The 14,887-nt window shown below is 39.3% G+C and overlaps 1 protein-coding gene across 4 annotated transcripts in view; it reads left to right on the top strand.

Annotated features, from left to right (window-relative positions):
• The first annotated feature begins 2 nt into the window (after positions 1-2).
• The window catches only part of PEX1 (peroxisomal biogenesis factor 1), a 52,739-nt gene continuing 37,854 nt past the window's right edge, over positions 3-14,887 (top strand). For 2 of the 4 annotated variants that reach the window (XM_046669605.1, XM_046669606.1), the window contains exons 1-7: positions 3-222; positions 6,101-6,244; positions 8,873-8,956; positions 9,148-9,262; positions 9,361-10,127; positions 11,507-11,626; positions 14,602-14,725. In XM_046669605.1, the coding sequence (XP_046525561.1) occupies positions 91-222; positions 6,101-6,244; positions 8,873-8,956; positions 9,148-9,262; positions 9,361-10,127; positions 11,507-11,626; positions 14,602-14,725 (1,486 nt within the window). In that variant the 5' untranslated portion in view covers positions 3-90. Of the gene's footprint in view, positions 223-6,100; positions 6,245-7,550; positions 7,936-8,872; positions 8,957-9,147; positions 9,263-9,360; positions 10,128-11,506; positions 11,627-14,601; positions 14,726-14,887 lie in introns of those variants that run through there. The other 2 variants (XM_046669604.1, XM_046669607.1) reach the window with 2 other exon arrangements.

Below are 14,887 nucleotides of genomic sequence, written 5' to 3'. Positions count from 1 at the left end.
AGCGGCGCCGCGGGGAGAGGGGCGGGGCGACCGAGCTTCCCGGGCCCGACGCCCTCGGCCTGGCGGGCGGCCGGGCTTCGGCGCTCGTGGATGATGTGGTGTAGCGATCGCCTGGCGGGTGCGGGGGGAGGTGGCGTGGCTGTGACTGTGGCCTTCACCAATGCTCGCGACTGCTTCCTCCACTTGCCGCGGCGCCTCGTGGCCCAGCTGCACCTGCTGCAGGTAACACGCCGGCCCCGGACGAGGCTCCCAGCGTCTGCTCGGGACACCTCGTCGGCTTCTGGGGTCGGACGGGGCGGAGGTCTGGTAGGCCGCTCAGGCCTCTCCCGGCGGCGAGCTCGGGCTGCCTTCCCGGCGCCGCCGAGCTGTTCCGAAGCCGACTGAGGGCAGGGCCGGCCTGGGCAGTGTCTGCAACCCCCGCCACGTCTCGGGCGGCCCTGCACCTTTAAGTTAACTTGCCTCATTCCAAGCCTTTTCACTCGGTGATACTGGGCTTTCAAACATCGTAATAGTCTACCTCTGCATTCAGAGATCCTCACTCCAGGTTGGAAAAGCTCTTGAGAAGTCGTTTTTGTTTTTGTTTTGAATGTTTTTCCTGCCAGCTATTTCCAGGTGCTTGTAAGGCTGTGACCCGGGCCTCCAGAGAGAGGAGGGGCAGATAGGTTTGCAGAGCCCCTGTAGGTTAACTGGGACTGAGCACGGTGTCCCACGAGCGAGACAGGTTAAAAAATGAAGGTTCTTTCCCGTGTCTCCGACGCTCACATCTGCGAGGTGTGCCAGGAATGTGCAATGGGATTATGTATGTTTGGACGTATGTAATTAGGATTACCTGAACCTCCACTGTCAGTCGCCCTTGTGGACGTTGTGGTTGTGGTGGTTCACAGCTCTAACCACCGGTGGAGTAGCACCATCCGATTTTCATAATTGAAAGTAGAGGCACCTGGCCTACGAGTTTGAGTGCGCTTATGGGGACGAAAGGATAGAGTATTTGAAATCCTCGAAAATCTTGGATGCATGGTATCCACCACTGGCTAATCCATGCAGGAAATATTTAAGAGTTTGCAGTAATTTCAAGTATCTCGCTTTTCCATGTTGAGCTACTTCACCGTAACTGTTTTTCTACATGATTTCCCCCTCATCTTTCAAAGCATACCAAGTTCAGCGGATCCTTCCTTATTTCATTTACCGCAAGATAAACAGTCTTTTGGCCTTGACAAGCATTCTTCATGGCTGGAGACGAGTTCGTGTCACCAAGGCTCAGGTAGACCCTGCCCTTTGCTCTGTCAGCTTTGATGGAGGTTTTCAATTTGCCTTTAAATCCCCACCTAACGAATTTATAGGAATAGACTCCAACCTAATGAGTTTATAGGAATACTTCCTTAACAGTCACTCTAATAACTTGATCTTAAGATTTGGATGCTGTGTTACATTCATCACTATTTAACAATTTAGTGGTCTTGATCTTTCTTTTAAATTTTGAGCCTTCAATAAGTATTCATAAGAATTAATTCATGGATGTCTTTTTGAAACTTAAATCTCTTCAGCCTTGAACAAATTGTTGTTTCTGTCCAGCCTGTATCAGCAGAATAGGCCAACTTTTATCCCCAATTATAAAAGTAACATGTACATCTTATAGGAAATTTAGAAAGCATGGAAAATTATAACAAGAAAATAAAAGTTACTCATAATCCCCAAACCTAGAGATAATTAATAGTAACAGTTTGGGTCAAATCTTCCAGTTTTGTTTCTAATCTTTAATTACTTTGAGCAGAAATGAAGTCCTGCACATACACATATGCAGTTAAAGGTAATCATCATTTTTAGTCATTAATTAATATTCTATCATAAATTTGCCATAATTTATTTGTTCACTGTGAGTAAACATTTATATTCAATTTTTAGACATTAAAAGTGATACTGTAATTACATTTTAATAAATTGTTAAAAATAGCACATCTTTGTTTATAAACATTGTTTTCATTTTTGGTTATTTAGGATAGTTCCCAAAATTATTGGGTTAGAGGGGATAGCTAATTATCAAAGCATAAAGTCACGAGTTGGGAGTTAATGGGTTGAGTTATTTGGGCTGAAGTATTGAGTATGTAATACACCTGTTGCCGTAATGGGAAGAGGGTGAGAACACTGGTTTTCTGGCCTGTGTCAGATTTACCTTGAAGCTTTTAAAAATACACATGTTCTGGCCCTTCGGCAGACCTACTGAATCAGCATCTTCGGGAGTGGGCTTCAGGCATCTGTAATTTTTAAAGTATCTTAAGGCTACTTGGATGCACAGAAGAGTTGAGACTCACTGTTCTGGAATCATAGAATGTTGGTGATGAAAGGGACCTTAGGTATCTAGGTCATTTCTGTACACATAAGGAAACTGGCATTCCCAGGCCAATACTGTTTGTGTGCAGTTAATTTGCCCTCTTGTCTAGAACTCATTCAGACTAGCCTTCTTACTTCTCACCCAGCTCTCTCCCACTTCTGTACTCATACTCACACTATTCTTCTCTAAAAAATTTTCTCATTTCATGTCTTTTTTTTTTTTTTTTTGAGGAAGATTAGCCCTGAGCTAACTACTGCCAATCCTCCTCTTTTTGATGAGGAAAACTGGCCCTGAGCTAACATCCATGCCCACCTTCCTCTGCTTTATACATGGGACGCCTACCACAGCATGGCTTTTGCCACGCAGTGCTGTGTTCACACCTGGGGTCCAAACCGGCGACCCCCAGGCCGCCGAGAAGCTGAACGTGCGAACTTAACCGCTGCGCCACTGGGGTGGCCCCTCCATGCCTTTAAAATCTGTGTAACCGTATCCCCTCCACGTAACTTTAAAATTCTCTCTTGCCCACATTTGTCTCCTTTTCAAAACTTCAGTGCTCTATGTGACACATCTCACTTGTTATACTCTGTTCTGTGGTTCTGTTTTTCAAGTATTGTCTTCTTTTGTTTATCCAAGTCTTTGTTTCAGGACTGGGTGGGTACCCAGTAGATGCTTTAACTCAGGGTTTCTTCACCTTGGTGGTATTGACATTTTAGGCTGGATAATTTTTTGTTGTGGGGGCCTGTCCTGGGTATTGTAAGATGATTAGCAGCATCCTTGGCCTCTATCCACTAGATGCAAGTAGCACCCCTCCCCACAGTAATGACAACCCAAAATATCTCCAGACATTGCTCATGTCTCCTGGGCATCAAAATCCCCCTCAGTTGAGAACCCCTGCTTTAACTCGGTTACTTTGTTTGTACTTTGGGCTCAGGGCTTGCTCTGATTGCTGAAATGGGGGAAAGGATTCGTATCTACACTGAATGCAAACAAATGAACATAAATCGCCATCCGTAAATGGGCAGGTATAGATTTGTCACTTCCTTTGTGTTAGCAAGAGATAACCCAGGCCTAGGATCTGGCCAGGTACCACAGTGTCCGGCCGCACACCTAGTTGTGCAAGCAGTGCAAGATAGGTAGTGGAGCGACAAAAGACAAGACCTGGAGATGGCGTACGAGATGTACAGGTTTATTGACCCTTGCATATAGGGAGTGTCCAGGGATGGCTGGCTGGTCAGAGTTGTGCACCTGCTACGTGGGCAGAGGAGGGGTTGCTTATAAAGGTAGGGGACAGAGGCTACAGGCTTGCCAACAGGGACTTTCCTTGATATAACCAGCGTTCACAGGAACAGCAGCTCACGTGGAAGGGCTTTGTGTTCCTTCAAGACATGATGTTCTTTGAGTGAGGTAAGTTAAGATCCGGATTGGCCAGTCCATCCCAGATGGTTGGTTTCCTGCCCAGAAGAGGATCAGGAGGACACATAGTTGTAATAGGGCACGTAGGTTATTGCTGAGCAAGCAAGGCCTACACACAGCTTTGGGCAAAAGCAGGTAGTCAGTCATTTGTCGGTTAGTCTCCTGGAACAGAGACTCCTTTCTCTCCAGTCTGTTGGTTTCTCCTCTCTGTCTGAGTGCCCAGGAGCTTTGTGGTTCTAGTGAGAAGTTTTTGACATAAGAATGAACTCAGAACGTTAGTTTGCAAAGTTTACTAAATCCATCTGAACATATGTTATGAGTTTATGGAGCTGCTTACTACATTTTGACCAAATGAATAATTGAAGTATTCTTCCTGTTTAATAAAGTTGATTTTTTATTTTTCCAGTGAGTGGGTAGAATTCTCCTTTTTGATATGTCTTAATGTATTTCGTATTTCCTTATTTAACTTCTCTGGTTTTAAAAGTTTCTTCATATGAAATAGGGGAATTGATCTGGCTTGTACATCACTGACTGATGAAACCTCTTGGAAGGCACCTGAGGGGTTGGTCACCTTCACTCTTGTAACCTCAGCTCACGCTTTACAGCTGACATGGTAACTTAGGACTTTTGACTCCAAACCTAGGGCTCTTTCTACTGTCTCACACTGTTGTCTGCGGAAAGATTCTTGTCAGCCAGACCAGTTGGACTCTCTTGTGAAGAACTGTGAGAAAAATTACACAACTAAGTGATACATGATGACTTTCTTGTATACAAAGTTTTAATAACATTTTAATAACATGATTAAAGTACATTATATTGCCTCAGAAGTGGCTCCACCATCCTTTGAAATTTGTCCTGTTTAAAGAAACAAAATAAGCAGCCTTTAACCAGTTTTGATGTAAATGAATGAATTTAATATTTAATCATTTAAATTTAACTTATTTTGATATAAATAAATGAATTTAGTAATACTAAAACTTCCTGAGATGGTAAATGTTGATGGCTATTAATGAAATCCTTACATTTTGTTTAAAAAATGATATATGTATGAAAATGCTTATGATACAATGTTAAGTGGGGGAAAAGGATACTAAATCATGACTATAATACACCACTATGTAAAAAACTAACTTGCAGATAGAAAAAAGGATTAGCTGGGAATAGACAAAATTATTCACGTGGTTTTCTTTTTGTGGAGGGAATATCAGTAATTCCTTTTTTTCCCCAAAGTTTTTATATTTTCCAAGCTTTCTATAATGAGTTTGTAATTCTTTAATCAAAGAAAACATTGTTTTTTAGTCCTTAGCCACAAACTTACATATTTTGTATAATGTAAATAAACTATATTTTGCTTTTTTTAGTTATAAATATGTTTCCATACTTTTAAAATTATTTTAAAATTTTAAAATTATTTAAGAACTTTTAAAATTATTATTTAAGAAGCTGTATGATACAGACTTTCTAGAAGTGTACGTCAGAAGCTATTAGCAGTAACTGCCTCTGGGAACAGGGACCTGCCTTCACGTTTTATGGTTTTGTACTTTCTGTGCTTTTACCATGTGCATTTATTACTCTCCTAACAAATACTGTGACATTTTTTTTTTTTAAAGATTTTATTTTTTCCTTTTTCTCCCCAAAGCCCCCCGGTGCATAGTTGTGTATTCTTCGTTGTGGGTTCTTCTAATTGTGGCATGTGGGACGCTGCCTCAGCATGGTCTGACGAGCAGTGCCATGTCCGCGCCCAGGATTCGAACCAACGAAACACTGGGCCGCCTGCAGCGGAGCGCGCGAACTTAACCACTCGGCCATGGGGCCAGCCCCAATACTGTGACATTTTTAATGATCATGATATTTGTTTCTACTTATTGGCCCAAACTAAAATAGTAAATTTCTAGCTTGTTTAATGATTTCCCTATTGATAGACATTTAAGAGAGTCCTGAGTTTTCACTGTAATAAAGAATACTGCAGAGATATGTTCTGGTGTAATTTTTTTCTTCTTCTTTGAATCATTAATTCGGAATAAATACTCAAATATATACATATGGTTTAGGGGCTGTGTAAGTTCATTGGCTACCTCTTTGCTATTTTGAATTTTGGAGTGGTTGAAGCAGTTTATAATGCCGCCATGAGAATATAAGGGTGTTGGTTTTATCCATAGCATGACCAGCATTGGGTGTTGGAAATGATTTTTAAATGCTATGACAAAAGTGAATAACAGACAGCTATCAGCTATCTATAGAACTCTCTTTGTATGTGTTGATTGCAGTAAGAGTTTATCTTTTATGTGAATCCAGAAAAGTGTGTAAAAACTTTTAAAACTCTTCCCCCCTCCCCTTTCTTATTTCTTGAATAAATAGAATCAAGCTATAGAAGTAGCCTGGGGTCACCAGCCTGCATTCTTGAGCTGGGTGGAAGGCAGGCATTTCAGTGATCAAGGTGAAAATGTGGCTGAAATCAACAGACAAGTTGGTCAGAAACTTGGACTCTCAAATGGAGAACAGGTAAGCACAAAATGCGAGGATAACAACTGTTTTCTAATGTCACATAATATGGCAATGGAAATAAAAAGTTCAGATGTATTTTTTTGAGGGCGTGAGATGATGCCTAACTTGTGTGCTACTATAATCAGTCCAGGATAGTCAAGTCGACTACATACTCCACTGTTAAGTCATTATCTTGTAGTCCGCCATGCTCCCTAGTTGATTTTGTATTCCGCTATCTATTTTACACACCTTTTCAGGTTCCCTGATTTTGTTTTTGTGCAATTATTTTTGCTTTATGAATTGTTAAATTTTACTTAGTATTGTTGAACTTCATTTGTTTGCAACAGATTTTCTAACCTGCCAGGGTCATACTTGATTTAAATAAATCTATCCTACAACAGAGGGTTATTATTTTTCCATTTTTGTCTTGCCTATGAATTTAATGTACTTAGATTGCAAACTCCAAAGCTTGAGGTCTCATATCTATTTTTTCATTCTATTATACTCACCAATTTATTCCTTTTTAAATATTTTGAACTACGGAAGCAATACATATTCATTACAAATATTTTACAGTTGAAAGTAGAAAATATTTTTCCCTTTCTCTAACCTCACCCTCAGAATGAGCGTGTACTATATGTTGGGATCTCAATAGACATTTATATTTGAAGAATGAGATGATACATATTTTTGGCAATTTTTTCCCCACAAACTGTATCAGAGATACCTTTCCACACGTTGCAAACATATCACAAACAATTGAACATGTGTGTGTGTGTGTGTGTGTGTGTATATATATATGTGTATATACACACATGGAATGAAAAAAATTGAATTACCAAATCTAGAGGGCTATGCATTTAAAAATTTGATAAATAGGGCTAAATTGCTTTCTATTACCAGTGCCCACAACAGTACACAAGAGTTATCACATCTTTTTAACTTGTTTTGAACACAGACTGATTTTGTTCATGCTTTTTTTTTTTTCTTGAGGAAGATTAGCCCTGAGTTAACGTCTGTGCCAGTCTTCCTCTATTTTATATGTGGTTCACTGCCACAGCATGTCTGACAAGTGGTGTAGGTCCACGCCCACGATCTGAACCCACGAACCTGGGCCACTGAAGCAGAGCATGCTGAACTTAATCCTCCGCCATGGGGCTGGCCCCCAACATGTTTTTGATAATGAGAATATGGCTCTGGTGAGAAATTCATAGGTCTAGCACTAGTCCTTTGCTTACCCTAAATTTTTGCTAGAATCTTAAAACTTTAGCCACAGAGTGACCTTAGAAATCACTAACTTTGGTGCCTTGCTCTACAAACCTAGGGAGATGGAATATTTTGCCCAGGACTGCATGGCAAGTTACAATTCTGCTCTCTTTGAGTATGTGGCACTTACCTGTGGGAAACGTCAGCTTCCTGTTCCTGATCTTCGTGTCTTCATCAGCTCTCTGAACAGTCCTACTTGCTGTTAATTCCCATTTGCTTCAAACTGAACTTTTACCTGATTTTCTGCAGATCTTCTGTATTGTAACAATACCACTAAGGGAGTGTCTCCAAAGAATCTTCGATAGGAACGGAACAGAAAGTGGACTGAATCACCCACGACTCTAGCTTCTTGATGGACGGGAGCTGCTTTGTGGTTCCTCAGGATCACGCCTTTCAAAATGGGTCTGTGGGAGGTATTGAAGGGAAATTCACTGAGGAACCTGGTGAGGCACTTGGTGAAATTCTGCTCCACAAAAGCAGAGAAGGACGGGCTGGTTACTTGAAGCATTTAATACTTGGTGGCTTTGGATTGTACCTCTAATCCACAGAAATGCCTGTAGAAAGGGAAAGAAAGCAAGATGGTTGATTCCAGCTTCTTGAGACACACCAGCATTTTGTATATACCTGTAGAGTGGAAGAGGAGACACTTGTTTTACTTTACTGTTAGCTGTGCATGATTATACTTCTAAATAATTGGCTCTGATCTTTATTTCACTGTGTTTTTTACTTTTTTCGAAGCAGCGTGGCTTGAAGTTAGTTATAAAATGAACAGTTGCAAAGCTTCTGGAAATAATAGAGTATGTAAATACTAGATCAAGCCATGACTTGATGACGTTGTTTCTTCTTGCATTTTTTAAATTACATTTCTTTTGTTAATGGTTATATTTATTTAATTTTTTAAAAAATGTGTTGTGAAGGTTGGCCAGTGGCATAGTGGTTAAGTTCTCACGCTCTGGTTCAGTGGTGTGGGGTTTACAGGTTTGGGTCCCAGGTGTGGACCTACACACACTCATCAAGTCTTGCCATGGTGGCATCCCACATGCAAAACAGAAGAAGATTGGCACAGATGTTAGCTCAGCGCCAATCTTCCTCACCAAAAGAAAAAAACAACCACCAAAAAACCCCCACGTGTTGTGTTTGGATATATTTTCCTTTATTCTATGATTAGTTGTGAAGCAATTTTTCCTAAAATGTTGACTATATCAAGGCCTAACAAAGAATAAGTACTTAATATTTGTTAAATGAAGAATGACACAAAACACACACACACAAACACAAACACCCACACTCACTCTTAATTACTTGCCTAAAGAGAGAACCTATTTTCTAGCGATACGAAAAAGTCTTTTGAAAGTAGTTTTACATTTAAATTTTTTCCAGGTGTTTCTCAAGCCATGCTCCCATGTGGTGTCTTGTCAGCAAGTTGAGGTGGAACCTGTCTCAGCAGATGATTGGGAGATACTGGTAAAGAAAACAAAATGAGAACTATACCATTTTAATGTCAAACTACTTCAAAATATTAGTGTCTTTAGATTTTCGAGCTTCATTATATTTTCTGAGTTGATTTGAGTTATAGGAATGAATTGAGGTTTTCTTACGAGACATGGAACAGATGAAATGTGAAGGGAATTGATCTTTTTGTTTGTTGGTTCTAGGAGCTGCATGCTGCTTCCCTTGAACAGCATCTTCTAGATCAAATTCGAATAGTTTTTCCAAAAGCCGTTTTTCCTGTTTGGGTTGATCAACAAACTTACGTATTTCTCCAGATTGGTAGGTGCTGTTACAGTGTTTGCCATCATCCTCTACATCATAGCGTTGCATCCATAGCAGAAGTGAATGTGCGCTAATGAGCTTTATTTCTCACACAGTTGCACTAATACCAACTGCTACTTATGGAAGGCTGGAAACTGACACCCAACTCCTTGTTCAGCCAAAGACTCGCCAAGCCAAAGAGAACACATTTTCAAAAGCAGATGACGCACGTGGAAAATTTCATAATTATGGAAGAGACCAAAAGGGATTGACAAAAGAACTTCAAACCAGGCAACTTCCGTCAAATACTATAGGAGTCACTGAATCTAATGAAACACGTTCAGAGGTTACAATTGACCCATCATCAACACCAAGCTTGTGGACTATGATAGGAAGCATTTTTTCTTTTGGGTCTGAGAAGAAACAAGAGACATCCTGGGGTTTAACTGAAATCAATGCATTCAAAAATATGCAGTCCAAAGTTGTTCCTCTAGACAATGTTTTCAGAGTATGCAAATCACAGCCTCCTAGTATATGTCACGCGTCGGCAACTTCTATGTTTCACAAACACTATGCCATTCATGTGTTTCCGTGGGACCAGGAATATTTTGATCTGGAGCCCAACTTTACTGTGACCTATGGAAAGCTGGTTAAGCTACTTTCTCCAAAACAACAGCAAAGTAAAACAAGGCAGAATGTCCTGTCACCTGAGAAAGAGAAGCAGGTGTCAGAACCACTAAATCAAAAACAAATTAGCTCAGACCATAGTCAAGAAGCTGGTAAGGCCTGTGTGCTACAGGTAGTCTGGAATGGACTTGAGGAATTGAAGAATACCATAAAATACACCAAAAATGTAGAAGCTCTCCATCTGGGGAAAGTCTGGGTTAGTATAAATTTCATTATTAGGGAGGTAATAATTTCATGTTGTTTGGACTTCCTCAAATTATGAATTAGAAAATATTTTATATATAATTTAAAAACCAGTATAATAAGAAATAATGTCTTAAGTTCCTGTGGGGACACATTTCTGATTGCAGGGTAAAGTGCTTGTTTGGGTAAAGATTGTGTATTTTCTGGCTAGGTAAACTTGGACAGGTGTAAGCCTAGATAGGTACTGGCCCAGAGAGGTCAAAATTACTTGACTGAGGTTACATAGCTAGTGAGTAGAACTAGGATTCAAAACCAGGCAGGCTGACTCGAGTTCATGCTTAGCATGGAGTGCCCTATAGAGCCACAAGTCTTTAGTATCTGAGAATTTGTTCAAGTCCTTGAAAGCAAAGGAAGGACTTTTATATACTAGGGGAAAGGCCTGGTGTAGTGAGAGACCCACGGCGTGAGATGACCTTCCTGCTGCCTGTGCTGGCGCCTGGGTTGGGGAGTGCCCAGAAGCTGCTTAACCTGCTGGTATCAGCTCTTTAACTTGTGTGTGGAAATGGAAGAGGAGATAGAGCAACTAGTGTTCCACCTTCTCATCCTGACCTCAAATATTAATGCTAAATTTTATGTGAAGTGAGTCACCAGCTGCTTTTATTTGAACTTAGTTTTGAACCATCGTGAAATGAGACTTTGTGGTGATAAAGGGAAAAAATTGTTAGGCAAGAAGAACAGGAAGGGAAGGGGCCTGCTTTGTAGATTTCTTTTACTTCCACAGTTTTACTTATGACCTATATGCAGGCAACTTATAAAGTTTTAATCTCACTGGCTTACATCATTTTCTAAAATTCTGACGATTGGCTCATTTTCTGTTACCTCCAAACTCTTAGTTTAGGAGTTCCCACTACTTCTTCAAAATTGAAATGTCTAATGCTGAACTTGTTAGGATTTATCTGTTTCTATTAATGGTTCTCCCGTTAGACAAGAATACCCTTTTATGTCCTTGAAATTGTATGGTGAGGATGGGGTGAGGAAGTGCTGATGGTGGAGGCCGGGGGACCACGGAAGAGAGCAGTGAGGAGTCTGCACTTCCCGCTCTGCCTTAAAGGCTGGGCGCCACGGGCAGTGGAGAGTGGCAGTACTGGCAGTTGTTGCCACAAGATACTCAAGCTGGACTGGAGAGATCAAAATTGATTGATCACATTATGAAGAGGATGTAAAAAGAAAGAAATGTAGGGGAAAAATTGAAATGCTTGTGATAACAATGCCTGCACCTATGAATCGTGATAGTTTCTGTAATTTCACTTGAATTCATAGAAGTTTATAGTATGGAATATTTTTAGTGAAGCTTGGAACATACTTATATTTTTGTTTATTTTTAAATTTCAGATCCCATATGACCTGAGAAAGAGACTAAATATAGAAATGCATGCGGTAGTCAGAATAACTCCAGTGGAAATTACTCCTAAAATTCCAAGATCTCTAAATTTACGACCTAGAGAAAATTTAGTGAGTTCAAATTTATGTTATGTCACAGTTGTTTTTCATGTGTTGTGAAATTTCTAGTTGCTTTAGCTAAGTAATAAGAATATTTGTATTCCTTTTTGCTAGAAGGGGAAAAAAGTATTTTTTTTCTATTTTATTGTGGTAAAATATATATAACATAAAATCCTTTTTAAACCATTTTTTTTTTTAAGATTTTATTTTTCCTTTTTCTCCCCAAAGTCCCCCGGTACATAGTTGTGTATTTTTAGTTCTGGGTCCTTCTAGTTGTGGCATGTGGGATGCCACCTCAGCATGGCTTGATGAGTGGTGCCACGTCCACACCCAGGATCCAAACTGGTGAAACTCTGGGCTGCTGAACCGGAGCACGCGATGTTAACCACTCGGCCATGGGGCTGGTCCCTAAACCATTTTTAAGTGTACAATTCAGTGGCATTATTTACATTCGTAATGGTATGCAACTATCATCACTGTTTCCAAAACTTTTCCATCACTCCAAACAGAAACTCTGTGCCCATTAGCAATAATTTACCGTTCTCTCCTCCCCCAGTTCCTGGTAACCTCTAAACTATATTGTCTCTGTGAACTTGCTTATTTTAGGTATTTCATATAAGTGGAATCAGACAATATTTGTCCTTTGTATCTGGCTTATTTCATTTAACATGTTTTTAAGGTTGATTTATGTGGTAGCATATTTCAGTGCTTCGTTCCTATTTATGGCTAAAGAATATTCCATTGTATGTACATTACCACATTTTGTCTATCCATTCATCTGTTCATGGACACTTGGGTTATTTCCATCTTTTTGGCTCTTGTGAATGATGCTGCGATTGATGTAGGTGTACAAGCATCTGTTTTCAGTCCCTGCTGCCAGTTCTTTTGGGTATGTACTTAGGAGTGGAATTGCTGGATCATACAGTAATTCTGTGTTTAACTTTTTGAGAAACCAAGAAGTCTTTAATAGTGATAGACATATTATGTATATTATACCAAGAAAATATGGATAATTTGGCTTTTAAAAGATTGATATTTTTGCTACATCTATGTAATTTTAAAAAATTTCTCCTATGTTGTTTCAGTGTTAATATTACAGCCTAAAAGAGTGCTAGACTGTTTTACTTTTCTACTCTTAATTCTTTAGAAACTAGTATGGTCAGGAAATGAGTTATTGAACTCAATTTTAAAATCTTTTTAATGGAGGATTATCATCTGTACCAGTTTAGGTCACCACTTCTCAGAGAATTATAACACAGGAAATTATTGTATTATATGTTTAAAAACTTCCAAACATGACTTAATCCTTCTGTGATAATTCAGATGATACTTTTGGATCCTCAGGATCATGATGGTCATTATGTCATGGAAGAACCATTTTAACAACTTTCCAGTTGATGAAAACCCAGACAAGACAGATTATATTATCTGACTGGAGAAGAAGAAAACAAATAGAATAATTGTCATTTCCGTAACAGTATGTAGCTGAGCAGTTAACACATTGGCTGAATAGTACACAGTGATTTATAGTTCTGTTTTAGCTTTTTGGTTATTGATCTTGGTATTTTTTCAAAAGTTAAGTCTCATGTACAAAAATAATTAGCCACTGGTCATTAGATTTTGTTTTGGTCTCAGTAATGGGATATTACTGCAGAATTCCTTTCTGTCCTGAGTTGCATATTTTAGTGGAAGCTTTATGACCTTGGCAGTTCTCTCTGGGCCGATTATATCACTTAGGACAGAAGGATGTTTTGTTCTAAAGGAACTGTGAGTTGCTTTCTGATTCTGAAAGTCTTGATTTTAAATAGTTTTCATTTTCATTTTATGACTTCCTTTAGGTTTTTAATCCCATTGCCTAATAATACCAAAGAAGTAACTGACTATTTCTTTGATTTTTAAGAATGGAAAAGTGATGCCTTTTCTTAATTTAGCCTGCTTTTGGTAGTGATCAAGTTCTGAACAGAGCTAATCAGCAGATCTAAACTTGACTTCGGGATGAAGAGAGAGAACAGAAATGGACCACCCATAAATGGTGGAATAGAGATTTGTTTTCCTAGGCAGATAGTAGTCATCTTTCTATATGATTTTTGTTATTCCCGTTTATAATTTCAAATAGGCTTAAAAAGATTAATTTTAACTTAAAAAATTTAAAAATTAGAGATGTTTTTCTCAGAATTCCTTCATACTTTTTGAACAATTTATTAACGCTCTATGTATTGACTAAATCAGCACTTTGGCCAGCTTGGCAGAACAAAAAGAAAATAAAGTGATTGGAACATGGAAAGAGTTTATTTTTCTCATGTAGAGAGAAGTTTGGAGAAGCTCATAGGTGGTTAAATTGTGTCATCAAGGCTCTTGTCTCCTCTGGTCATTCTCTTCTGCCATCCTTAGCCTATGACTTTCCTCCTTTTAGCTGCGAGATATCCGCTGTACTAATAGCCATCACATCTACATTCCTGGCAGCAGAAGGAAAGGCACGTAACAGAAACCTTCTCCTTGCAAGATTTCTTTACCTTTTAATTAGGAAGAGAGGTCCTTCCCACGGATTGCTGATTATACTCCATTGGCCAGAGTTCACACGTGCAGGCACGTGCATGCATACACGCACGCATGCACACACACACACACAGCTCCAAGCTGGGAAGCAGGCAGTTTCCTTTTCCACTTCTCTAGTAGAGAGAGGCAGGAGAATGGGGTTGAAATGATTATCGAATGAGCAAAATTGTGGTATGTGTATTACTGGGCATGGAGAAAAGGAAAAACCATTTAAAACTTTGCCACTTGTGTAAATGTTTCTTCCGGCTACATAGTACTCATTGTACTGTAATGTCAAATCCCAAATCTGTGCCTATAGAATATGAACTTCCTTCCTGGTTTTGTAATAAGATTTACATTTTATTAGCAGGATAAAGCGTTAAAATAAGGATGTTAAGGTTAAGTTCAGGTATGAGGATAACTCACCACTGTTCTTTCCTTTTCTCTGGCAGCCTGAAGATGTGAGTGAAGAAGACATAAGAACTGCATTCTGTTCGTGGCTACAGCAATCTGCTACTACCGCGCTTCCTTTGGTAATATCAGGAGAAGAGTATGTTAAGCTGAGAATTAAAGATGGTGGGTAAATTTGGCTATTTTGATATTTTTTCCTACTGAAGAAGTCATAAAATGTTTAATTTTTTTCCAACTTGTGACACATGTGAACAGGAAACATCATAATGATAAACAGTAGATTTTGCATATCAAAGAATGTCTTTATTTAAATTTAAATAAATTTGA

The sequence above is a fragment of the Equus quagga genome, chromosome 8, assembly GCF_021613505.1.
Source record: "Equus quagga isolate Etosha38 chromosome 8, UCLA_HA_Equagga_1.0, whole genome shotgun sequence".
In the NCBI taxonomy this organism is placed as follows: domain Eukaryota; kingdom Metazoa; phylum Chordata; class Mammalia; order Perissodactyla; family Equidae; genus Equus; species Equus quagga.
Note: the sequence above shows the minus strand (reverse complement) of the source record. Positions and strands in the feature narration are given on the sequence as shown.